At 36.8% G+C, this 25,916-nt stretch overlaps 1 protein-coding gene and 1 long non-coding RNA gene across 2 annotated transcripts in view; both read right to left on the bottom strand.

Moving 5' to 3' along the window:
- Positions 1–25,468, bottom strand: part of AUG2 (HAUS augmin-like complex subunit) — a 156,098-nt gene extending 130,630 nt beyond the window's left edge. The window contains exons 1-3 of the mRNA XM_089788468.1: positions 25,007–25,468; positions 7,979–8,110; positions 7,123–7,227 (exon numbers count right to left, since the gene is read on the bottom strand). Of these exons, the coding sequence (XP_089644594.1) occupies positions 7,123–7,227; positions 7,979–8,110; positions 25,007–25,132 (363 nt within the window). The 5' untranslated portion in view covers positions 25,133–25,468. The remainder of the gene's footprint in view (positions 1–7,122; positions 7,228–7,978; positions 8,111–25,006) is intronic.
- Positions 23,812–24,336, bottom strand: LOC149552932 (uncharacterized). Its single transcript, XR_016352983.1, has 2 exons — positions 24,126–24,336; positions 23,812–24,022 (listed from the first exon to the last, which is right to left on the bottom strand). It is a non-coding gene; the product is annotated as an uncharacterized LOC149552932 (long non-coding RNA).
- Positions 25,469–25,916: the final 448 nt, after the last annotated feature.

Below are 25,916 nucleotides of genomic sequence, written 5' to 3'. Positions count from 1 at the left end.
CAATGTTTGAGCACATCCATTCAAAGAGGAGAAATAAGTTGATTGTGCAGAGGTTGAATGATCTTGTCTTGGACAGATTTTGGGTGCTAACTCCTCTCCGATCATTCTAGAGGAGATTGATCCAGAATCATAGTGGCTCACTGAGGCTATGGATCCAGTCTTCACTGAGGAAGACCGTGAGTGGGTTGACTAGGTGGATAGAGAGGTTGAGGATGTGGCCATGGCAAAGGAGGCAGCTAGAGCACGTTCAAGCACTGCTAGACCCACACGTGCACACACAGACACAAGCCGCAATGATGTTGTTCGTGAGCCCATCTTACATACAAGGGCTATGGCTCGGCAATCCTCTAGGACCTACCTTAGACACCTTTCTAGAAGGCAAACTGGATACTCAAAAGCTGAGGCTGAGGCTACGACCGAGCTTGAGGATGATGCTGAGGATGATGATAAGGCTTGAGCTAGAGCCTTGTTTTTTCATTTTGTTTATAGATATTGATAGACATACGTTTCATGAATCTTCCTCTTAGATTCTTACATACATTTATGATTTGATGTCTTATGGATCTTCATCTTACATACATTCTATGATTTTAATCATTATGATCATATGATTTCTATTTACTTCAGCTACAGCCTACAATTTACATTTTACGTGTAACATAGTTACGTATGTGATGGATTTATCATTTATGTTCCATGTTTATGTATGTTAACTTCTATTTGATGATGTTATAGTGTGTTTAAGTTATATTCAATAAGGGGTGCATGAAATAAGTTTTAAATTGTTAAAATCTCTAAATTTAAAGGGCTTTTTTTAATTTGCCGATTCATAGCCAATTCGATTCTGATTCATGGCCGACTCACGATTCGATTCGGCCGATCCGATTCCGATTCTCGTTACTTTGGTTTGTACTCATGGTGCCTTAGACCCATTTGTGCTCTCTTGTTGGACATTAATATCTTATCTTATCTTATTTGTCTTTCTTTTTTTTGGACAGCATTTGGTGCTTCTGTTGTTAGTAGTCTTACTACTTTGTTTCAAGCAATCACTTGGTCCCTTTGGTTGGTCTTTTGTTGGGCACTAATAAATTTATCTTATCTCTACTCAATTACACCTCTCGTCTGCTCTACAAATGACTTATTTGTTTTTGAATTGTGATTGAAAAGCTCGCATTTGACGCTCAATATAAGCTTTATGTGAAGAGTTGCAACCATTGGGTTTACAAGGTCAACCTTATTTAGGTTTTGCTCTAATTTCTCATTAACTAGAGTTCGAATTGTAAGCTACAAGGAATTTATTTAATCAAGGAGTGGAAAACCAACATCCAAAAGAAAGCCTTTTGCTCAAAGAGTGGAAATTCGACACATGCAAGGAAGAGTGGAAATCAAGCCCTACAAGGAAGTTTTTTGCTCGAGTGGAAAATCAATCAAGGAAGAGTGGAAAATTAACCATGACAAGGAAGAGCAAAAACTCAATCGTGACAAGGAAAAGTGGGAAATTGTTGAAAATTGAACCACAAAAAAAAGCTTGCAACTTCATCACTTAAAATCCAATGGTAATGTGGAAATTCAAACCTTAGAGAAAGACTCTTTCTCATAGTTTGCCCGAAGGATGCAAATTTTATACATAGGAGGATCTAATTCCTCAACACTTTGGCTTCCTTTAACACCTTACTCTTCAAGAGTGGAAAACAACCCTTAAAAGGAAGATTATAGTTTCCTTATTTTTTCTTCCTTGTTTCAGAGGGTGGAAAATTGAAGCTCACAAGGAAATTTTATTTTAAGAAAGGTTGGTATTTCTTGGTTGCAAAGGAAATTCCACTCTTCTCTTTCATTTTGCCTTGTAAATTTCCCTTTAGAGTGGACAATAACCTCCATAAGGAAGATTCCACTTTCACTTCTTTTCTTCTTAATTTTCACTCGATTATTTTCTCAATTGCATAGGGTGGAAAATCGACCTTGACAAGGAAGATTTCACCTTTCTTCCATCAACATTTAATCTGCAGGAGTGGAAATTTGAGGGGCACAAGGGAGTTTTTTATTTCCACCTTGTCAAAGGGTGGAAATTCGGTTGACAAGGAAATTCCACTCTTCATTTTTACCTTCAATTATAATTTTTTCTCAGGAGTGGAAAATTAACCATAACAAGGAAGATTCCACTTCCATACCTTGAAACAAACTTAAAACATTCAACTCTTGGTTTCATTTATCCAACAAAAGGGTGCAAAAACAACCCCCAAAAGGAAATTCCTGAGCATAGCTTACCTTGACTTGGAAAAGATGAAAACCAACATGGTATTGCTAAATCATTTAAACTCAACTTTCCAAACCTGATTATTTCCTCTAAACTTTATCAAATAAAACCTTAAAAACAAACTGCAATAATCAACCTAGGATCCAAAAAAGACAAATTGCAACCATAATTGCCAACCCAAACAAAAAAGTGGGTCCCCATTTGCAATGAGTGATGAGTAAAAGGTCACAACATTTCCCCTAACTCCCATGTAAAATGAAGACAAAACAATAGAATCTTGGGCTTTGGCCCATATCCTTTCCATCATAACAGCATCTAAAAATAAAATCCTACATCTCCAGTCACATAAGGAGAGTTATGAATTCTAGTTTTCCCCTCTATTCATGACAAGGCCCCAGGGTCAATAGGCTTTCATCCTAATTTTTACAAGAATTTAAAATGTGATTATTTCATTTTGTTTATCAATGAACTCACAACACTAACAATTCTGATTCCAAATCATCTGTAAAACTCTAGCACAGTATATTGATTTGCTCTCCAATAAGAACTTTTCTTAAAGGCTGATAGATTAAATACAATATTATGCAGTCTTGACCAAAAAAATGAAGTAGCGGAAAAAAGAAAGGAATAATAGCCAAGTTATGAATTTCAGAGGCATCTGATAGCGGTAACTGTGCTTTCCTTCTCAGTATTCTCTCAAGAAATTTGAATTCAGTTTGGAATTCATGCGATGCTTTCCCAATGCACCAATGTTTTCTACTTCAATAATGTAACGACAAGAAAAGACTACTATCCACCCAGAGTTTACAATACTCTGACCAACAATCCTAGTTAACCTTCTCTCTTTATAATCAGCTAAAGTATGTACATGAAAGAAGAATTGCATGACCAAGTAATTAGTTGAAGGACATACAACAGAGATGTTCTGTAGTAATCTCCTCGTTGCCTCACTTACCATATTATGTCTACTAAGTATATTTCTGTCAGGCGAAAGTTGAAGCACTCCAAATGTTTTGTTGTCCAGAGCGCACATCAGTGGAACTACTTAAAGTTAAAACCCTAATCAACTTGGGGGCAACAAAACATTGACCTAGAGAAGTGCTTATGAGAACCTCAGCAAAAGTATTGGCTTAATGGTAGTGGTCAGCATCTCTAAATCACTTTGCTCCAACTGCCATGCCCAATTAGGACCTTTGGGACATTAATCCTCTCCTATCAAAGGTCCTCTATATATAGTAGGGGACTCTCTACCACCTCTAGGGGTAGGGTAGTCAGGAAAATGGATAAGATTAATAATTGTGTGGTCATGTCTCAGATGTTATTTCCTGTTGTAAAGACAATTAAAGGCAACGGTTGCATATGTTTCCTCCATATTACAGTTTTCAAAGCCAGGATGATCAATCTCAAGCTTAGAGGCAGCACAGGGGTGATCTAGAGCATCTCAAAGATAGCAAAAATAGAGAATAAGATGTTGCAATGAAAATAAAATGAATGGAAATGGAATTGTCAGTTTTAACCAGGAGATGCTTTCACAACTTTTACACTGATTTTGGGATTAATACTAAGGATTTGAAGCAATTTTGATACAACTTGTGCAGAGCATGGAAGCAGTCATGTTTTTACCTTCAAATTGTGTTTCCACCATTAGTTCTTCCTTTTGGTGTCAAGCATCAAAATGTTCAAGTTTTGAATGTTAGAGGAGGAAACACAGGAATTCCATGGTTCATGAACCATTCAAATAAAAAGTGTTTGGAGCTTGATGAAGTTGTTGTGAAATCTATATTTTGTCCAAGTGACATTGTTCAGCATTTGTAATCCACTTGAAGATAGTGATACAAGGAGCATCAGCTCACTATTCTAAAATTTGATTCCCTTTTAAGCTAAGTTACCAATTCAGTCTCCTGGAGGCTGGATGCAGAAGCGGATACGGATGGGTGTTGGAGGCGGATGGGTGCACTGTGGGTGCACCTGGATGTGGACAGATGCCTGTTTCAAGCATCTGGACGCATCCGAGTGCCTGTGAGTGACATCCAGATGGCACCCACAGGGCACCCAGAAGCATCCACAGGCTTCCTCGCCCAAAAAAGAAAGACAAACATTTTTTTATATTTTTTTAACATGTGGCGTAGTTCTATTAGGCTTAAATCATGAGTAAAATGAGTGAAATAATTAATCAAATGTAATGAAAGATAAGAGTGATACGTTAGATTTGAACAGCAATGAGACATTGATGCTTCAAAGAAACTTTGTGGGTGAAAACTTCAACCAAATAATACTATATGATAAGTGCTTAAAAACGGCTTACAAAACTGATTCCACAGCTCCTTTTGAATTGCAAAAGGTTTCTTGCAAGTGTTTCTTTTGGGTTGCTATCTAGTTAAGCTTTTATGGAAATGCATTTTGCAAACCTTTTCAAGTTTGAGAGCATTTTAAGTTGCCATTTTTGTGACAAATAGTGAGAGGAAATTCTCTCTCCAAATTATAGGGCAGGATTTTTTTTTTTAAATTAATCTATACATAAAATCTGAAACAAGTAAACAGATTGCAGATTATGTACCTTATACAAATAACATTCTTGGGATTTTGCATCGAAAAAAAATACTTGAAAGAAACAATGTAGATCATCTTTTGATCTTGAAGGTAAGAATACAAGACTAAAATTACTCATCTCATTTCTTTGCATATACACAGTATATTTAAAGATGATCTTGAAGGTAAGAATACAAGACTGAAATTACTCATCTCATTTCTTTGCATATATGCAGTATATATATATTTGGAATGTGTATATATATATACAAACGCATCCGCATCCCCCCCCCCAAAAAAAAAAATCCCGCATCCTGTATCCGCTCTGGAATCTGCATCTGAATCAGTAACTTAGCTTTTAAGGATTCCTCCAAGTGTACTCACTTGGATCTTCCTTTTTGTAGTTTGTTCTAACACCAACTCGGTGAGCCAACTTCGTTGTTTATTCCATACAAAGTTGAGCAGGTTGAACTGCAAATTTAAGCACTAAAAGAAAGTAATTCATTTGTTTAAGATGTTGCATAGTTGATAAGTGGTAATCTTGAACTAGTGATTGTAACAAAACTGTCTCCAGCATTCTACAGGTCATAGGGCAGCCTTTGGGTCCCCTATCCACAGTATGAGGACCCAGTCCAATAGGGACAAGGATAGGGAGTACCAGTCAAGAGCACAAATATCCTTGATCAAAAGACTGAATGATGCCAGCCACTATCTGAATGGCTGGGCAAATAGCCCCCAGCTAACAAACCGAACACCCACCAATGACTCGGATTGCTTGGGCTCAGATATAATATTAAATGCCATTTCAGCGTGGAAAATATTACTTTTCCTGAATAATTGTGATCAATGACCCAAGCATCTTAAGACAGCTGAAGAATTTGCATCTAGAAGTACCTTGAGATTTAGCAATACGATCCTTTATGTGTCATTGTAGTTGTAGGTGCTACATGTTATTCCTTAAAAAAATTCACAAATGTGCCACACCCCACTTGGACCTTTTTCCATGAAGGGAGTTCCATTTGTCTGGGCTGATGCACATGAAAGGCAAGGTGGTATTGCATCATCTTTACTCTTAATAACCTGCTGCACTATACAAAGAATTAAATTTCACTACTCCTGACAAAACCTTAGCTCCTTTGCATTTTTCTTTTTTTTGTTTGCAGATGTAGATATACAAAGCTAGGGAAATAATACAAGCCCTTTGGGTCACACCAAAAATTACAGAGCAATTTATGAAGTTTGTCCTATTCCTTGAACACCTTGAACATGAATGGAGTCAAGTATTGAACAAAGGTTGATTAGTGCACCAATGATGAGTGCCTAAATTGGTAAAGGAGTTTCATGTGTGTTTTAATGCTTTCAACTGTGACATTGACTACATGTTGGCTCCTCAAGGCAGTCATGTGTTGGATCACCCAATTTAATTTATGAAAGGATTATTTTCTAGATAAAATGTCAACTTTATTATCTTTAAACAGAATATATTTCATCAATACATTAGAAAAACAGTACATCAAAAAGGGCCTATAGACAATGATAATTGATTGCTTTGTTAATATTCCCATTGCCGAAGTCTTTCAGGCATTGTGCTCCCATCTTTGCTGAACTCTCTTTCTTTTAGAGATATACAATATAGCCATAATAACAGCAGAAAACAAAATTACACAAGATTGATATTAGAATACTACAAGTCACAGCGTTGTTAGCTTTGTCATCTTCTTCCCTGTTTAATTCCCTTGAAATAGTCTCCATGCATTTCTGTGGAGGCCACAAATGTTAACAGTAACTGATGAACTTTTATACCTTCAGATGTGCCCTCTTTACGCAAGAAAGTCCTGGCATATATAAAGATGAGCCTTAACATTTTCAATAATAACATTGTCTTTCTGAGGTCTCTTCAGGTGAGTCAACGGAAATATTATAAGTTGCCTTCCAATTATATTTCTTAACTTTTTTTCAATAATAACATTGCCTTTCTGAGACCTCTTAAGGTAAGTCAATTGAAGGCAACTTTTGGTGCCTTCCAATTATATTCCTAAATTATCTCCAACACAGTGAAGAGACATGAGCTCTTGCAATGTGCAAGAAAAGCCACTAGTTGGAAAATTCTGCTATGTATTTCATAATTATAACAATGGGCTACATGAGTTGTGAACATGGACAGGCACGGAAAAGGTTGAATTCTATTATTATATCTAAATTTTTAAAATAAAACGAAAAAGTAGAACATTTCAAATCATAATTTCATTAATATTTGAACCTACAAATGCTTATAGTTAAATAAAAGCATTAAAACAATATAGAGAATCAATTTGAGCTATAATCATTACAGTAATCACCTTATTTTGAACGACATCCTTCAGTATAGCAGTGGTCTTTGAAAGTGTTTGACATTTCTTTTCCATTTCACTCACATGTGTGAGATGTGCCACACTATTATCATCCTGAAAAAGAGAACCAGTGTCATGTATTGACTTCAATCTTTTTTCATTCATGCCCTCCACTTCAGCTAGTTTACACTGCTTTAATAGGCCTTCAGAAAAAAGTGGAAAATTGAACTGATGAAACTAAAACAAACAGTAATCCCAATGAAAATGTCAGCAGTTTTCACATTGTTAGAAAATCAAGCTGCTAGAATTCCCAGGTTTAAGTTTTTCAAAACAAATGGCACCAGTAAGTTCATTCCCCTTGGTATTGGGATAGAAACACAAGATGAAAATAAAGATTGTTTCAGAAAGGTAATACTAAAACAATTATATTTTATCTCTAGGAACACATTTTGCAACAGACAACATTCTAGAGTAACTTCAGCATTATACTTAACATCACAGAGTCCTAAAGTGCATTTAAGCAGATCTCAAACACAGAAAGCGTGTACTAGTCCAAAAATCCCATTTAGACCATGAGTTTACATTGCTGCAACGTCAAGAAAAACATAATATAAGTTGAAGATGCAAGGCAACTAGTTTTCAGAATGTGTAACGCCAAAAGCCATAAGGTGAGGAATGAACACATAAAAGAATATTATTAGGTTAGTTCATATTACAAATGAAACATCATTCAAAGAAAATGAAATAAAACCAGATACAAAGAAGACTCTGCCATACTATTAAACAACCTAAATATATAAGAACAAAAGGATTTTTTAATTTAACCATGCCCTTTAGATTGTAAGTCTCATTACAATAAATTTACCTGCCGACCTTGGAGTTCTACTTGCAAATTTGCCAGATTTCTTTGGACAGACGTAAGATCCCTCAAGACCTTTACCAAACTATCACTTTTATCACTAAATCCTGTCGTATTACCCAAGTTTTGAACATCATCCTGCACATGGGAGCAAAAATCATTTGGAGAATTAAATGGCAAACCAAAAGTACAAGATTTTTTGAAAAAAAATCAAGGAAAAAATGGGGAAATTTTGGATGTAAAAAAAAGTTTAAAATGTAGGAAAAGAGAAACATTTTTTTTTCAACTTAAGCGCATTTCCATATCATAGAGATATAGAGAGCAAACAAGATAGAGTTTAATACATTATTTGTAGAAAATAGATTTTGTTGTTTATGTTTATATTCCTGATTGCATAGGCAAATATTCAGTTAACTTTTTAAGAAGGCAGTCGCCAAATAGCTGCCCGAGTCCAAGATCAAACATTAGCCAAGTCTATGAAGTAACTAAGATCAATATTATTGTAGAAAATAGTTTTTGTAATTTATATTCATATTGCTGATTACATAGGCAAATATTCAGTTAACATTTTATGAAAGTAGTCACCAAACAGCTGTCAAAGTCAGATCAAATATTAGTTAAGTCTATGAAATAACTGAGATAAAAACTTATCAGACTTTTTAAGAGGGCAGTCACCAAATAGTTGTCTAAGTCTACGATGAAATATTAGCTAAGCCTATGTAGTAACTGACATCAAAATATATCAGACAGCAATCTAGCTAGAGTTTGCAGATTTCCACAATCCATGATTTTATCTTAGCATAGCTTCTGGATTCAATTGTGTGAATAGAGCCATTTTCCAGGTCCATTAAATTTGTCAATTCACCAAGTTATTCCAAATGTTTGACAGACATATTATTTTGTAGTAAAGCTTATAAATCAAAGATTTCCTATTGCGCAATTCATACTAATAGTGAATAAGCTACTTATTTTCTGTCATCATTGGATTTTGGAACAGCCTTAGTTTACAATGAGATTTGAATCATTGGAATCTGGAAATAGACTACAATTTACATTCTATTCAAGTATCGATTGTTCTGCACCTACAGCCAATTTACTTTGGATTGATTATTGTCTTTGAATCCTCAAGAATCAAATAGGACTCAGGTCTGTCTCATGGCAAATGTTAAAACTAAATTCAAATTGCTTTCATAATTCATTGCCAATATACATGTGATATTAGATAATAGTATACAACTTACAACAAAATGCCCAAATGATGTAAGTATAATTTCCATGGTTATTTGGAGACCCGTCTCCCCCCTAAGAGACACGTCTCAAAAACGGAGACGCGTTTTGGAGACTTTTTGCATCTCCAGAGACCTCAAAAAAGGTTGGAGACTTCATGACGAAGTCTCCTCAAGTCTCCCAGTCTCCTAATCCAAAAGTGAAATCTTCTGATTAAAAATAAATGTAAAATATATTATTAAATTATTTATGTATTTTAGCCCTCATTTTAATGTTTTTAATGCAAAAATTCAGACCAATGACAATTTAAGTAATTTTTTGGAGAGCATGATGGCTGAAGACCTTGAGATGGAGGATCACTACCTTGTGGAGTAGATGATAGTACCATCAACATACTAGTACTAACTAGATTCTAGTTTTTGTTTACTATACTAAGTTTGTACATTTTTGTTTGCATATCGGCAATTTAGCTTCAAGCTATACTTTTTTGAATTTAAAATTTGAATATGTAAATGATAATCTCAGCGATTATCAATCTAATATGATGATGATCATATGCAATATTCGGAAAACAAGTATGACTATGAGATACAATAATATGATTATGTGAGTTTTGAAATGTTTGACTCTAAATGTGACATTACTATTATTATCTACTTCACTCTTTTAGCTTTACAGTAGTATTATTTTGTATTTAGTATAAGACTCTTTAAACTATTAAAAAAAAAATTGTTGTCTCCAAGTACCCCAGTCTCCTATTTTTGAAAAATTGGCGTACCGGTACTAGTACCAGTACCGGAGACCTCCAAGTCTCTCCATCTCCTAGTGACCTTGATAATTTCCAATTAATATATAGAAATACAAAAACAAACAAACACATTTCTGCCCCTAATTTGCATCTTCACACTCATCAAAATCATATTCATCTACTTCATTGCAACTATGAGGGTTCATATCTTCTTAGGGAACCCAACAAATCCCATCAGTGCCTCCTCATCAACTTGAGCAGCATCTTAGAGATCAACATCGATGATAAACTAGAGTCTATCAATACTCTAGAGTTTGACGATCCTGAAGTTAAAGAGCACTACGCATAGCCACAAGCTTCTCCACTCATCTAGAAGTAAGTGTTCCTCTTGATGTAGTATATAAAGCCATGTGTTGACAAATTTCTCTCTACAAAAAAGAACCAACAGGTGAAAGGAGGCAAATGACAAACCTTCTCAATCGTGTTGCATCATTTTTGTGACATGTCCACCATTTTTGTGTAAAATAACAGAACTTAGCTCATGAAAGATGTCTCTGATCAGTTATCTGTTATTTTCAGCATAGAAAATTTGCATATTTTCAATATTCTTAGGTGCTCACAAACATTGTGTATTTCCCAGCATTGTAGGAGCTAGTTGAAGGAGTTTAGCTTATCGTAAGAACACTTGTTTGCTCATTCAACATGCGTAGGCCAAAAATGTTGTGTTTTCGTGCATCGCAAGAGTTGGCATCAAACGAATTCGAGCATCGTAAGAAGCTTTCTTTGCTCATTCAACATGCGAAGTTGCGTAGCTTGCAAAGTCGCGAAGGTTGCGAAGTCTCACATGCTGCGATCTTGTCCCGATGTGTTTTCAACCTTTCCGCATGATCACAGGTCGGTTTGAAGACAGAGAAAATCTTGTTGCAATGGCGCCAAAGTCAAAGTTTTGTGTGTTTTTTACCTTTTCGCATGATTGCATGTCTGTTGAAAAGAAGGAAATGTTCAATGCAATGGTGCGCAAGCCAAAAACGTTGTGTTTTCGTTCCTGCAATGACTTTTATACAACCCAAGAGCTGAATATTGATTGCCGAACTGCTTTTTTGGGCTTCTACATGCAACATAAATGTTTTTCCTTAACATAAATGTTTTTCCTTCTTATGTTGCCACTTGTAAAGGGTATGGGTATGATTTGCTTGATTGTAAGAGCATTTATTTGCCCATTTTCTGTCATTTCATGAGCAGATTTTTGTATAGAATCAGATTCTTTCTGATTCTTTCTTATTTTGCACTCTATAATTATAACTCCGGTAGTTGGAAAGAAGGAAATGTTTAGTGCGATGGTGCGCAAGCCGAAAACGTTATGTGTTTTTGTTCCTGCATTAAATTTTTCTAATGACTTTTATACGACCCGAGAGCTGAATATTTATTGCCAAACTGCTTTTTGGGCTTCTACATGCAACATAAATGCTTTTCCTTCCTATGTTGCCCACTTGTAAAGGGTATGGGTATGATTTGCTTGATTGTAAGAGCATTTATTTGCCCATTTTCTGTCATTTCATAAGCAGATTTTTATACAGAATCAGATTTTTTTCTGATTCTTTTTTTCAGAATCTTAACTCCAGTTGGTGGGAATTTGAACTCAACCGCTATAATTGAGTTATGCTTGATCATTTTAAAAGGCAACTTTGTACATATTTTCTGGGTTCTTCTTTGTTGTATTTTTGCAGAATCATTATGCTCTGCAACTGCAATTCCTTTTGCCTTTCATGAATAGAAATCTTTGTTTTTACCTTATCTTGCTAGTCTAATATGTTGAACAGCCTTTTGCCTTACATGGATTATTTCTTTTCTATTCTTTCAAGTTCATGTGTTGTGTTTAACTTGCTGCTGAATATTGTATTGTGAACTTGTTTCCTTTCAGCATTTCATCAGTTTTAGCCTTCATGTGATTCCTTGGAAGATAGATTGGAGTCAAGATTTGTGCATTTGGGAATTGTATTCATGTTTTGTGCAGCCATAGGCAAAGTTAGTAATTAAGTTCCAATTTGGTGCATCACCCCATTTTTCCTTTCAGCATTTTATTTCATGCATTCCTTCTCCCTTTTCCCTCAAAGTTTTAATTTCAATGCATCTAGAATGTAAGGAAGCCGGCCTTCTTCAAAGATTCAACCTCAAGCGCAAGTCCCACACTTGGAAGTTGTTTGCATGTTTCACTAGATTGCTGAAGGTTTCATTTCAGCAAGGGCGCAATCTAAGTGACAACAGATTTTGGCACACCCGGTGGGACATTATTTCGGGTTCATAAGTCCACCGGTTAGCCAATTCAATCTTCATCCATTGAGAATTTGGGAGTTATTCTTTGTGAAATCAACCTTTGGAGGCGTTCATCAAACACCATGGTGACTCTATGTATCTACTGGTTTCAAGCAGTAACAATGCCAGTATGTGTAAAGATCTTTTATGTTTTTTCAGGCTTTCTATAAAAAAAATTTGTTTAAATGTTTTAACATGGACCCACTTCATAGAAATGTCTCCCACTTTGCCCCATGTCACGAAGAGGCTGATTTTACTCCAACTCATCATGTTATTTTTGGCCATGAACATATTAAAATTCCCCCCACAAAGTTCATCACAGCCCAAGAGATCCAAACTTTTCTCCAAGAGCAACAAGGGAGGAAGAGTAAATTAGATCCCATGTCAAAGCTAGGAGACCTCACGGACCGTATGATCAATCTGAGCATTGAATTTTCTAACTATGGAAAGATTTTTGAGTGTCTCTAATCCTTATGAGCATACAGATTGTGGGAAATTTCTGTGTATTATTCTCAGTATGAATTCTTGGCTTAAGAAGTTTCATTATGACAAAGAAATGAGGAAGCATGACCCATATATTTGCATCATGGTATCTGAGTCGCTCAATATTTTCAAAAAGGCTCACTTGGCTCTCCTTAAGTTGCAACAAGAAGAAGTCCAACAAAGGCAATTTGAGGAGGACTTTGCAAAAAGACAAGCCATTGCACAAGAGCCTCCAAGGAGTGACCCCCAAGTACAAGAGTTACAAGTTGCTTCTCATGAGCCATCACATAAGGTGAAGAAAGAAATATTGTTGCAGCAAGTAAAAGCACAATAGAGGGAAATTGAGGAGAGACTTGCTAACCGGGTTACAGCCAAGAAGGAGCAAATGAGGATGTTGATTGCATGAGTACAAGAGCTTGAGGCACGAGAAGCTACTTATATCCCAAGTCAGCCAGCAATGCAAGAGGTTTCTAAGCCTAAGATTCCAAGTTTCCTAAGTTATAAGCTTCCAATAGATCCGGAACAGCCTTTACCCAAGCTTAAGATAGAACATAATCAGCCAAAAGAAGAAAAGCGCAGTGTAGTCCCACATGAGCTGCCAATCCACCAATCTATATTCACTCATCAAGAAGAGGAGCTTGTACTTCAACAGATACTATCATAGGAGAAACTCGTTCCAGAAGCTCAATCATCTCCTGATGTTTCAATGCAGCATGTGAAGGAGGAAGAAGAAAATCAATTGTTGCAGCACATAGTCTTCCATGATATGGAGAACGAAAAAGAGAACCCCAAGGATAGCTTTTTCCTCAAGGAAGAACATACTGATATGCATGAGGTTACCCCTCAACCTATGCATATTACTACAGCAGAGCAAGAAGAGTTTGATGAAGACAATTCTTGGGATGAGCTGGAGATGTTTTGCTCATCCCTGGACATTAAGAAATTTGTTTCTTCATCAGAAGATCATGAGTTGCAGCAGCAACAAGTGGAGATTCACACCATACTAGTAGCTCCACGGGAGGTGGTTCATGAGCAACATAAAGAAGAGGTGGAGATTTTATTTTCATAAGAAAATATGGAGCAACTTTCAGACCAGCAAGATACCATTATTGCAAAGCACATCAATGCAGTCAAGGCTGATTGGCTAGACCAAGTACCATCAAGAGGATGCCCCATAAGGCATCTAGCTCTGCAACAAGTTAGTAAGTTTCCCCCAGTCGTGCTTGTTTCAGAGCATGAGGGTGAAGATCACATAGAGGAGCAAGCATGTCTTGCTCAAGAAGACAATGTCCCAGTATTAGAGAGTTTCTTTATTTTCAGTGTTGGGAAGGTATTTCACATTGCAACAGTTATGTCTGTCATCCTTGTTGTCCTATCTAGCTGCCCATATGCATGAAAGGAATAATCAGCTTGTTATAAAGGGCAGCTATTTCAACAAGCTAGTTAATGACTTTGTTTAATTTCTATTTTTGTAATTCTTGTACATAATAGGTTAGATGTTTCTAGCTTTCAAAGAAGTGTACGAGCACAATTGTTTCCCTTTTGGAGATAGTAGTTTTTGATGTTTTGTCAGGTTGCAAAGTTGCTGATTTTATGTTGTGACAAAGATGTGCACTATGTTTTGATGCTAATGACTCCATGCCCCATCAATCATATGCTTAGCAGGCAAGCATCCCCCTTGAGTTGCCAGAAATGTTGAAATTTTTTGTCACCTTTTAGCTCTTTGCAGGTAATTGATTAGAGACATCTTTCATGAGCTAAAGTCTATTATTTTCAGCACACGAAATATTGGGTATTTTCGGCATTCTCAAGTGCTCACAAACATTGTGCATTTTCGGGTGTCATAGGAGTTGGTCGAAGGAGTTTGGCTTATCGTAGGAACCCTTGTTTGCTCATTCAACATGCGCAGGCCAAAATATTGTGTGTTTCGTGCATCGCAGGAGCTGGTATCGAAGGAGGCTTTCTTCGCTCATTCGACATGCAAAGTTGCACAAGTTGCAAAGTCATGCATGCTGTGATCTTGCGCCAGTGTATTTTCGACCTTTTCACATGATCACAGGTCGGTTTGAAGAAAAAGAAAATCTTGTTGTGATGATGCAAAAGTCAAAATTTTGTGTGTTTTTGACCTTTTTGCATGATCGCATGTCTATTGGAAAGAAGGAAATATTCAATGCGATGGTACGCAGGCCGAAAAAGTTGTGTGTTTTCATTCCCGCGTTAAATTTTCATCACTTAACTCAATTATAATATTACTTTGACTTGAATGAAGATGATAGGTTCATGAAAGAACCCTTTAATCGCCTAGTACAATGGTAATTTTAAGTTGATTTAAAAGGCAAGAAAAGACTTCATTAAGGGGATGCCAAGCTATGAAGCTATTTTAATATTATTGCCTTCAAAGTGGATGATGAGATTAAAGGGAAACAAAGCAAAGTTTAACATTATAATTTGAGAACTACACGAAAGCGGTTTTGGAGACAACTAAATTCAATTTGAAAAAAGGCTGCCATCATTCTTCCCTCACTCTTTATTCTCATTTGAGCTCTCATTTGGTTATGCTTCATTTGACAGCTTAATGAAATGTTGTTGGAATGAGCTCAAGGAGTTCTTTTTCTGGTTGAGGACAAAAGCCATCTTCTTGTTTGCTGGCTTCAATGATGAGAGACCCACCCCAGCTGGTCGGTATACTTGTTTTGAGGTTCACAGTGATTTTGGCTTTGTGGGTGATTTTGTATTTGAGAGAGATGAAAATATGCTTTCTTTTTTTTATGTGGGTTTCTTGGTTTTGGTGTACTGTGAGTCCTTTTGGAGTGTTGTTCAAATTTGGTAGAGAGCAGATGTTTTTTGATGTTGGTGGTGTTGTGAGGTTTTCACACCATCGCCCCAAAATTTTTGGGGAACCCCTTTTTTCAGGCAAGCCTTGGCAATTTTCACGGGTGTTGGGAATTTTTCGATTGCCTTGGCAAAATTTGGAGTTGTCCAGAGATTTTTGAAGTGGTGATTTTACACCTTGGACGCCTTCAAGCCAGGAAGGGATGTGGTTTGTTTTCATCCAGTGCGAAACTTGATTTTCAAAAACACGTAATTTTGTCCTTAGGCTTAGCAGAATTCAACAACATTTTTTCGATGTTAAAATAATATTTGGTGGGACAAATTTGCAAATTTTGGACTTACATGGATTTTGAAAATTTGATTTAATTTAATAAGCTGGAACATTTTCAAAATGAATTTTAGATTTAGTCATTTGGAAAATCTTGAAATTTTTCGGTGAAAAAAAATTTTGATAATGAAATTGAATTTAGAGTTTGAATTTTGATTGTCAAGAAAAGGATTTATTTTGTTAAAATTTTGAAATTGTATTGCAAAACTAAAATTGGATGAAATTGCAAAATCTCATTAATTTGTTTGAAACTTTGCCTAGAGGATTTTAGAAATGTTAAAGGAAATTGGTAATTTGGAATTGAAAATTGATTTTTGGCTTGCTAGTTTCAATTTTAATGATATTTTAATTGCCAAAACGATGTTAAATGAAAATTTTGACATCTCCTAGGCCTACCTTATTTCTATTTTGCAATTTTGGATCAAATCAGCAATTAAAAGAGCCAATTTCACTATAGGGCTTAGTTATTTTCACATTTTATTTAAAACTGGGCCATCTTTGGGGGTTTAACTTAAATTTTGTTTCCCTCGAGGCAAGTCGGCCCACTCTGGAGGTCAACTAGAGGATATAAGAAGGGGCTTCCCCCCTCTTATTTCCTCATTCTTTCCACCTCCTCTTCCTTTGTTTGAGCGATTTTCTTCCAAAGGTTGGCAGCGATTTTGAGTTTGATTTTCCATTCTTTGGCAGCGATTTCTTCCTTGGAGATGGGCGATTTCTACCCTAAGGTGAATTTGGAGAAGCAAATTTGATTTTTGCAAGATTGGCAGCAATTTGGGGTCTGATTTTTCCTCCAAGGGCAATGATTTCTTCCTCCAACTATGGCAATTTTATTTGGTGAAGAGGCAAGGTGATTTAAGATCTGATTTTTTGTAATTGTGGGTGAATTAGGGGAGTCGGAATTCTGATTTAGAGCAGACTTTTCTGCCCTAGGGCAGCGATTTTCCTTCAAGTTGGGCGATTTTGGCAAGGAAGACGAAATTTGATGAAAAGGGCAGATTTTTGCAAGTAATTCACTTGCTAGGGCATCACATTTTGAAGAAGGATTGAGATTTATGAGATCAGATCTGAATTTGAAGAGGCCCAATCATTGGTAGAAGGCAGATTTAAGGTAAGATTCTCATTCATTTTTAGAGGTGAAGATTGGTTTTAAAGGCGAATTTTATTCCTTGTTCTTGCTTGGTTCGTTTCCTTTATCTTCTTGCACTTTTCATCCACCACTTCATCATTTCCATTGATACACTGAAGTTGAGAGATATAAGTGTAGATTTCATGATAGGACACTTGGAGAGGCAAAAATAAGTTAGACCACCCTAAGATTGAAGTTGGGAGATATAAGTGTAGTCCATCCTAAGGTAACAAAGAGGCAGAAATAAGTGGTAGTCCCACCCCTAGGATTGAAGTTTGGAGATTGATAAGTGTAGAGATAGGGTTTGGAGAGGCAAAAATAAGCTAGATTTCATCGATAGAAAGAAGTTTGGTGATTGATAAGTGTAGTCCATATCATTTAGAATGAAGGGGCAGAAATAAGTGTTTAGGATGTGGATGTTAGTGCAAGCAAGAACCCAAAGGGAACGAATACCAAAAAAGACAAGGAAGACATGATGCCAAAGACCACCTTCTTCTCGAAAGTGAGGCGAGTAAGTGACACCGATAATCGGCACAGTGAACATGGTACAATTGAAAGGCATAACAATGGTAATGATGATGCTTACTTCATTCATCTAAGGCAGAATTGGTTACACGAAGGCAAGAAGGGAGTTACCAAGTCGTCGAAGCTCACCAAGTTAGATTCTAAATCAGAGTATGGCGAGCTTATTGTACTTCTCGGCCGAATCATGGGTGTGGCTCAATGTATGAAATTCAAGAACTAGATGTACTATTTTATTGATGAAATTGAAAATGGAAAGAGAAAATTTGATTGGGCTAGAATTATAAGTGAAAATTTAGAGTTGCAACTAAGGACAATACAAATTCAAAAGCAATTCTACATGGGATCATATCTTTTCTATCTGATTACGAGACTATATGAACATCCTGGACTTAAGGCCTTAGGAGTGATTGGCAATGGGCCGGGGCAATGTTTAGTGCATGAGTGCTATCCACAACTTCACTTGCACAACACCAAAGATTATAAGATGTTTTATGATGCCTTTGCTATGAAGACGGTAAGGATATTACAAGGGACACCTACTAGGAGGTTCTCATCGAGAGCGGAAGCAAAAGTTAAGAAGTATGGGAGTTGGTTCATCTAATTTTCGCAATTCACATATATCAAAAAGTAGGAAGTACAGTTTGTCCCAAGAGACTTCCAAGGTACCCACCCGACAAGATAGTTTTGGAGTTGTCTAGGCAACTTGAGCATTATGACAAAATGATGAAACTTAAAGGTGAGACAGGGATTACCTTCTCATTTGGAATAGGCAAATGATACTTGCCCCAATCCTGTCACCTTTGTAGTTGCGGAGGAGTTAGAATGGTATCATCTAGGATGGTATAGAGCAAGACAAGGATTCAATCCTAATAGTCTTATCAAGGCATCTCACGAAAACACATTCAAACATATTCTTACTATAGAAGATTTTTGAGCCAATGCACAAGATGACTTTCATGTGAGAAAGCTAGCTTTCTCAAGGTTGTCAACGGGCATAATGAGGGCAATCAGATGGAGAGGCCTTGATATTCCCGATCAACTGGAAGATGATGAAAATGTGCTAAGGGAAAATTATGATACAATGGATGGAACAGAATTGAGTCTAGTAGATTGGGATGATCATCAAGATCCTTCCTTAGAGGCGGTTACAAGGACAGTTGATATACACACTGAGTCATGGTACAATGAGAAGTTAAGGCAATTACAAAGTCGGAAGTACGCCTTACTTATGAGGAGATGAAACTAGAGGAAGAAGGTCCAGTGGAGTCAATCGAACAGAAAGGTGGGGGCAGCAGCCAAAAACAAATAGTAGTTAAGAGCAAGAAGAGAAATTTGGAGGTTGAGAAAAGTAAAGAACATCAGGAGCCTCCAGCAAAAAGACAGAATGCAGCACTATCGAGGGAGAGCATAATTGAGGCTAGGAGCGAAGAGGTTAATACAAGTGGACAAAAGGTCTCAGTAGAGGTGAGCTCTGATTCGGAATCAAGTGGTTACAGTAACAGTACCAAATACTCTCCTCTCTCAAAGAACCAACACGGAGATGGTATGATAGTCACTAGTGAAGAAGAGGATAGGCCAATTGATATTGAGGAAATAAGCCAAGCACCTGAGGCTATTGGTGATGCTTTGCTAGTCGAAACAAATCTAGATTTAGGGAGATGCACTGCACCACTATGGTTAAGACAAATGCTTATTATGCCAAGAGGCAAGGTGGTGATTGTGCGAACAATTGAAGATATTCACGGGTTACTAGAAAGGAAGATAGTGAAAAATAGCAAATTGCAAAAACAGTGGCAAAGGTAATCAGGAGCAATAATGAGGGTCACCGAAAAGTTCAGATTGCTATACCAAAGGTTAGCAAGGCAGTGGATGAGATTGTAGCTTAGGAGTATGAGATAGTAGAGCATAACTTGGGAAGAATCACAAATGACATGGAATGTGAGGAGATCCAAGAAGGCATAGTTTCAATTAGAGAAAGGTTGAGAAAGGCAAACGAGAGGATTGTAAAGTTGGAGGTATTGGAGAGATTGCCAACCTATCCAACAGTTGCATCAGACAGCCCTTCTGCAAGACAATGGGAGCAACATAGAAGGGATATCGGCTCAGTTGCACGAAATCAAAGATTGGATCAGTGAAATAATTCAAGATGGGCAAAATTTCTTGCCTTCCTTTATCTCAACATTTAGGTCATTGACGGCTATTAGAGACAAATTCAGAACATTTGAAGGGGAGTGGAAGGATTTCCTTCCAGTCAAGGACTTAGCCATTCCCAGGCTATGAGCATTTATTGGGCTACCGGAGAGATATTTGGAAAGAACCAAGTTAGTGGATGGAGGAGGAATGAGTACGGTGGAGTCTTGGTATGTTGCCTTGACCATCAGATTGAGGGTACTTAAAGAGATGCGGAATGAGATTGCACAACATAGCCCAGGCGTTAACACCTCCATTTCAACCATGATGAGCGATGTTGGGGTTGCACTTGATTTTGAAGATATCAAAGAGGAGAACGTCAATGAGACAGAGTTCAGGTCGAGATTGGATGAGTTGGGGAAGGTTGCCATCAAGAAGAAGCATTTGGGCAAAGTTCAAGTCGAGATCGGATGAATTGGGGAAGGTTGCTATCAAGAAGAAGCATTTGGGCACCCTTGCCTCCCTCAATGCCTTCATCGGATATGCGAAAGAAAATGATAAGGATCGTGAGAAGACACTGCAAGCAACAAGTAACATGATAAATTCAGTTGAGCTCAAGATGAAGCACACGCCTTGCCCTCACATGAAGGAAGTCAACGACAGGCTAGCCAAGTTCATTGCCTTGGCTAAGAAGATGAAAGAAAAGGGTAGAATTATATTAGAGGATCATTTGATATAAGCCCAAATGGCAAATCCTCCTTTCTTCTTAGGTAGGATAGGTGTCTGATTCTAATTGGCTACCATTTTGGTGCCTTCTCATTAGTCGCCACTTTTCCTTTTTTTCATTGGTCCATTGATGAGGTGGCGTCTTCTCATTGGCCGATGAGGTGGCAACCCTAATTAGCGTTCCTGGGATTCGATTTGGACCGTTGATTTTGCCTCAATCTCTACCGTTGGTTGTAATTTTGGCCTCTATATAAGGTCATTTGCTCTCATTTGTAAAGGGTTGAAGAAAATTGTTGCTTAGATACCAAAATTGCTTCTCTTATCATTGTTGTGTCTTGCATGGTGATTAAGAACACTTGGTGTTATTGCATGGTTTCTACTTCCAATAGTTAGACTTAAATTCCATTAAAATTGTTAAAGTAGATTTCATTTCAAGAAAGTTGTTAAGCAAGAGCAAGAATAGATGGATAGTTGTATGGTGATATTAGTGGATGTTTGATAGGGACCCATAAACTAGGCCACTAGTATCCTAGCAGCTTGTTAGGAAGCATTGCGTGGTAATCTAGTCTTTTTTCCCTTGAATCATTAGATCTATGGAGGTAGCGCCAATAGTAAGCTTTCATCAGATTTGATCCCCGTCCATTTGCTAATCTTTCCATTCGTAGGAGTAGAAATAAAGCAACAAGTAGTGTAGTAGTTGGAATTCATTCTTGGAACTAGTTAGAAAATTAGAGCGTTATTGGTGGACATTCCCTCCATCATCACCATCAACATCATTTGGCAGTAGTATACATTGCAAAGCTAAATTCATCACCATCACAGCAAAAGTCTGACATCCTTGAAAGAACAACGTAAGCCCACCTACATGATTAACCAGCAAATCACATTAATATAACTAAGTTAGTATCCACAGGTGTAAGGAACCTTGGATTTTTTCTCATGTTCTTCATGAGCATTTACTTTTCAAGAGAGGGTTGAGTGTTTGATATTTCATATCAAGTATTCAATTGCTATATGTTATGTAGTGGTACAAAACTGACATCAACAGGTGGGCTTTTGCTAAGTAGCTAGGAATTGAACTTTGGCTCATATTACAATGATTGGACTTGCCATCATTTTGGGTATTCCTCTTTGTTGGGCGATGCATTTTGAATGGCCATTTTTTATCTTTGGTAAGGAGCTGAATTAATTATACCCAATCACCCTAGAAGTGAGTGCCACCTCCTTGTTAACATGTGGGTTTGGAAAGGAAATGTTAAGAGGAATCTAAGCATTGGAAAGTGGTTTAAAAGTGAATCTAATACTGTTGTCACAAACAGAGGGTGTTGGAGCAGACTTGGAGAAGGTAGTGAAATAAACTATGTTCCCCCGAGTTTTCAATACGGGGATGGTAGGGGACAGCGGGACGGGTTTCTGGGACGGCAAATTTTTTTGGTGATTTTGGGGATGGGGGGGGGACGGCTATATATATAGGGAAATTTTAAAATATACATTGAAATTTGCAAATATACATGTCATTCATATGAAACTAAGCACAAAGCATGTCATTTAAACACTATAGAACCATAACATACAACATTTGAATGCCATGTAGGAGATAATATTCGATTTCAGTACTCAATTGTCAAAATGCATATCAATATCAGCGAACAATATCATAATGATAAACATGATAAATCTGAAAATCTAAATTTAAATCTAAATATACTTACAGCTATTCGCCCAAAGGCTAGAGGGTTGCCATAAAGTAACAAGTATCAATGTATCATAAGCATTTTGACGTTCAACATAGAAAACATAACACAGAAAAATGAAGCAGACTGCTGCTCCTATTCTGCCTCTACCGGATTTGGAGGGGTGGGGCCCATCTCGGCAACCTAGTAAAGAACATTGAAATTATTTTTTAATATTCACTTTTTATTTTTTTTGCATTAAAAAAAAAATTAAAAAATTTTTTTTAAAAATAATTTTAAAAAAATTGGGGATGGCTGGCCGTACCCGGTACGGAAAGGGGATGTCTAGGCGTCCCCTTTCCGTACCGTCCCCCTTTTTTTCCCCAGCCATCCCCAAGTTTCGGGGACGTCCCCTGGTAATTTTCCCTTTTTGGGGACGGCTGGGGACGTCCCCTACCCGTCCCCCTGTCCCCGGGACGTCCCCTTTCCAAAACTCCTGGTTTTAGGCCGGGTACGCGTCCCCAGGGAACATAGGAAATAAACTATCATTCCAAAAAATCGCATAAGTCCATAAGTTGCCTTGCTTAGTGTTGTTAACATTTCTAGGCAGGCTTAAATGATTTTTTTAAATAATTTCAGGTCTGATTTTTATCAGAACTCTGATTTCAATTTTCTTATCATACCTCTTTGATATTTTTACTGAGTTATCATATGCTTGGTTAGAAGAAAGATTTTCTCTTGTAATGCTATGATACTTTCTTTGCTAATGTATTGATTGATTGGTGATCATGAAAAACCCCCACTTCATCTAGTTTATGGCAATTTCCTCATCTTATTTTGACTGAATGGTACTGGTGACAAACCTCAACTTCATCTAGTTTGTTACCAAGAGAATTTGTATATGCAAGTCTATTATCATGCATGTAATCTGAAGCTCAATCAGCAAGTTATTCTTCATTACTTTAGACTTTGCATCATATAAAAAGAATAAGGGTAAGTTATTACACTTCCACAGAATCATTGAGGCTGAAACTCTTGCAATTATTTGAGTTTCTTCCACTTCATTGTCACTGCTGTCATTCTCACTACTGCTCATGTTAGTTTTGGTAAGATGTAATAGAATTTTAACTTAAAACAAAACAATAAAAATAAATTAAACAGACAAAAAAAATGATCGATATTTATAGCTTTAAGCTTTGGGAAAAATTGAAAAGAAGGGTACAAAATTAATTTTTCCCTTTCAAGAAATTGTTGTCTCGTGAGTCACTACCAAATATGCCCTGGATTCAGCCTCTCTTACAATTGCTCCTTCAAACCTTGCTAAGAAATTTGTTTTTCCTTCAGATCCTGCTGCAATATTTTTTGACAAACATAAAATGAAATGGCATTCAAATGAGGTTGTTTCCTCATTTAGGGAGACCTAGCCGGTGGGAGCCCACCTACAACGAATAAGTTTTATTTTTTCAAAGCCTTGATTGTGTTCAATTTAAAGATGTTGCTTTTTGTTGGAGACGGCCGGTCATCCCTTTTTTTCTTCCAACACGTCCCCACGTTTCAAAAATGTTTTGGATGAGTTTGGAAGTTCCGTGAAAGCCTGAGGCATTCACAAGGCATCCCCCATCTGCAGAACATTCCAAAAGCAGGGAAACATCCCCTGGTTTCCTTCACTGTACTCAGTTTAAGCATAAACATTTTCAAGAGTAAACATAATAACATAGGTCTGGACTCTGGATACAACTGTGTAATGGTTTTTATTCCTCTCATAATTAAGGGCAGTAATTTGTCTGAATTCCATAAATTATGTAGTACAAGTAAAAAATACAATCTTTCATTTGATCACTTTACTTGGACAGGGATCCCGAATTTTCTCCACATCAGCTGCTGCACCAAGGCCGGAAAGCTCCTCAATGGACTGCTAGGTAACCCCCATTTCCAGTTCCTGAGAGTACACAAATTGCAATTTAAGGTGGAGTTTGTACTATCCATGTTTGGAAAGACAGAGGTTAAAACTTAAAATGGTAAAAGAGTAGGATAAATTCAACCAATAGTCAGAACAGAATCATGTGCAGGGTGGCCTTTATAGGAACTTCAGGAGTATTGGAATGTGATGCAGCTTTCCTTTCAGCGATTTGAAGTAGTATTGGTGGTCCAACAGGATGCTAGATGGTGCAGATCTCATTAAAATAATTTCTTTTCTTTTCATCACCACTATCTCAGATATCTCCCCCTCAGTGGGACGGAATCCCCACTCACCTTTAAGACCATTAAACCTGAACTTTGTGAGCATCAAATGCAACCCTGTTTCGATGGGATTTGACCCATGCATAAAATAGCTGCGATAGCTAGCATTAAAAAAGTCCAAATGCAGAAAAATAGGGGGACGTGGGGCGGAATGGGTAATGTAGTTTTGTGAAAACGAAAAACTGTACAATAAAGAATTAAGTAGAATGCTCACAATTCATAGTGAATTTAAATAAACTGAAATTCTCGTAATCGAGTAACCAAAACATGAAAATAAAACCGAGCATAGGTAATAGTGAGAAATGTCTAGCGGATGTGATTGAATGATAAAGGTTGAACATTATCACAGTGAAAGCCTAAGTTCAATTCTACCCTTGCAAACCGCTACGCCGACTCCCTCCTTGGGCAATCAAAATGATTCTGGGGGAGCTTCAACACTGCCCCAATGTTCAAAAGGGTTTCACCCCTTTATAATCATGCTTTGAGGGCTTCATCCCTAACTTAATGCTCAAAATGTTTTTATCCGGCTAAAAAATGGGAAACTTTTTGACAATAACGACGTTAGATCTTGTAATGGAAACTGACAACAAATCGGATAATCTCATTTCCCAATTATTATGAATTGCAAGATCTTTGAATTTTTGAAAATATAGAAATAAGAAATGAAGAAGAGACAATGTACCTGCGCAGGAAGAGAGAAACCTAGATCAGAAGCAATTTGAAGAGCGTCGGCCATGCCTCCCAGCCGCTTCAGTGGCTTCTTTCCCACCCACGCGGGATCTCCTCCTCCTGCCGCTGAATTCGCCATACTCGCCTAAATCTCTACCAAAAACGTTTGCTCAAGTGACCCTCAAACGGCCCGCACCACCCTCCATGTCCTTTTTTGAACCTCGATCAATTTTAACGTTGGTGCATAATTGTAAGATTCAACAGTATGGCTAGTTGCCGAGTCAATTTTACTTGGATCTATTTTGATCGAGCAGACATGATCAAAAATATTTTATTGGTTCATCTTTAGGAATGATTCTTAAAAACTCAGACATCATCAAAAATGTTTTTATTGGTTCATCTTTGGGAATGGTTCTTAAGGACTCGTCTCTCGTGATAATAGAATTAGACCTCAATTTGGTTCTTTCCTATCAAATAGAATGTTTAGATTGGTGTACAATAGAATTATATTTCAATTTGGTTCTTTCCTATCAAATAGATTGGTGTATAATGTTCATAAAAATTAATAACAAATAAATAATAAAGATTTAAAGATTAATATGAAATCAAGTAGTCTATAAGATTCATATTAAGTTAAAAAGAAAAATATAATTAAGTGAGAAAGTTTAAAAGTAAATATAAATCATTAATCTTTTAGATATAATTGTGTTTTTAAATTTGTTTTAGTTAAATTTATATCAAATTGTTAAATTTTGAAATTTGATTTCAATTAAGCATTAAACTAACTTCTTTACAACTAGTATTAGTCACTATTGGTAAATTTCACTATAAATGTTCAAATTTATATTCAATAAAAGAACAAATATTAATTTAGTTGAATCATTTGAGATTTTAAAAACAAACACATTTACAATAAATATTTG

This window comes from Cupressus sempervirens, chromosome 6 (genome assembly GCF_028749045.1).
Source record: "Cupressus sempervirens isolate cs-2001-9-10 chromosome 6, ASM2874904v1, whole genome shotgun sequence".
In the NCBI taxonomy this organism is placed as follows: domain Eukaryota; kingdom Viridiplantae; phylum Streptophyta; class Pinopsida; order Cupressales; family Cupressaceae; genus Cupressus; species Cupressus sempervirens.
The sequence above is the reverse complement of the archived record's forward strand: the minus strand, read 5'-3'. Positions and strand labels throughout refer to the sequence as shown.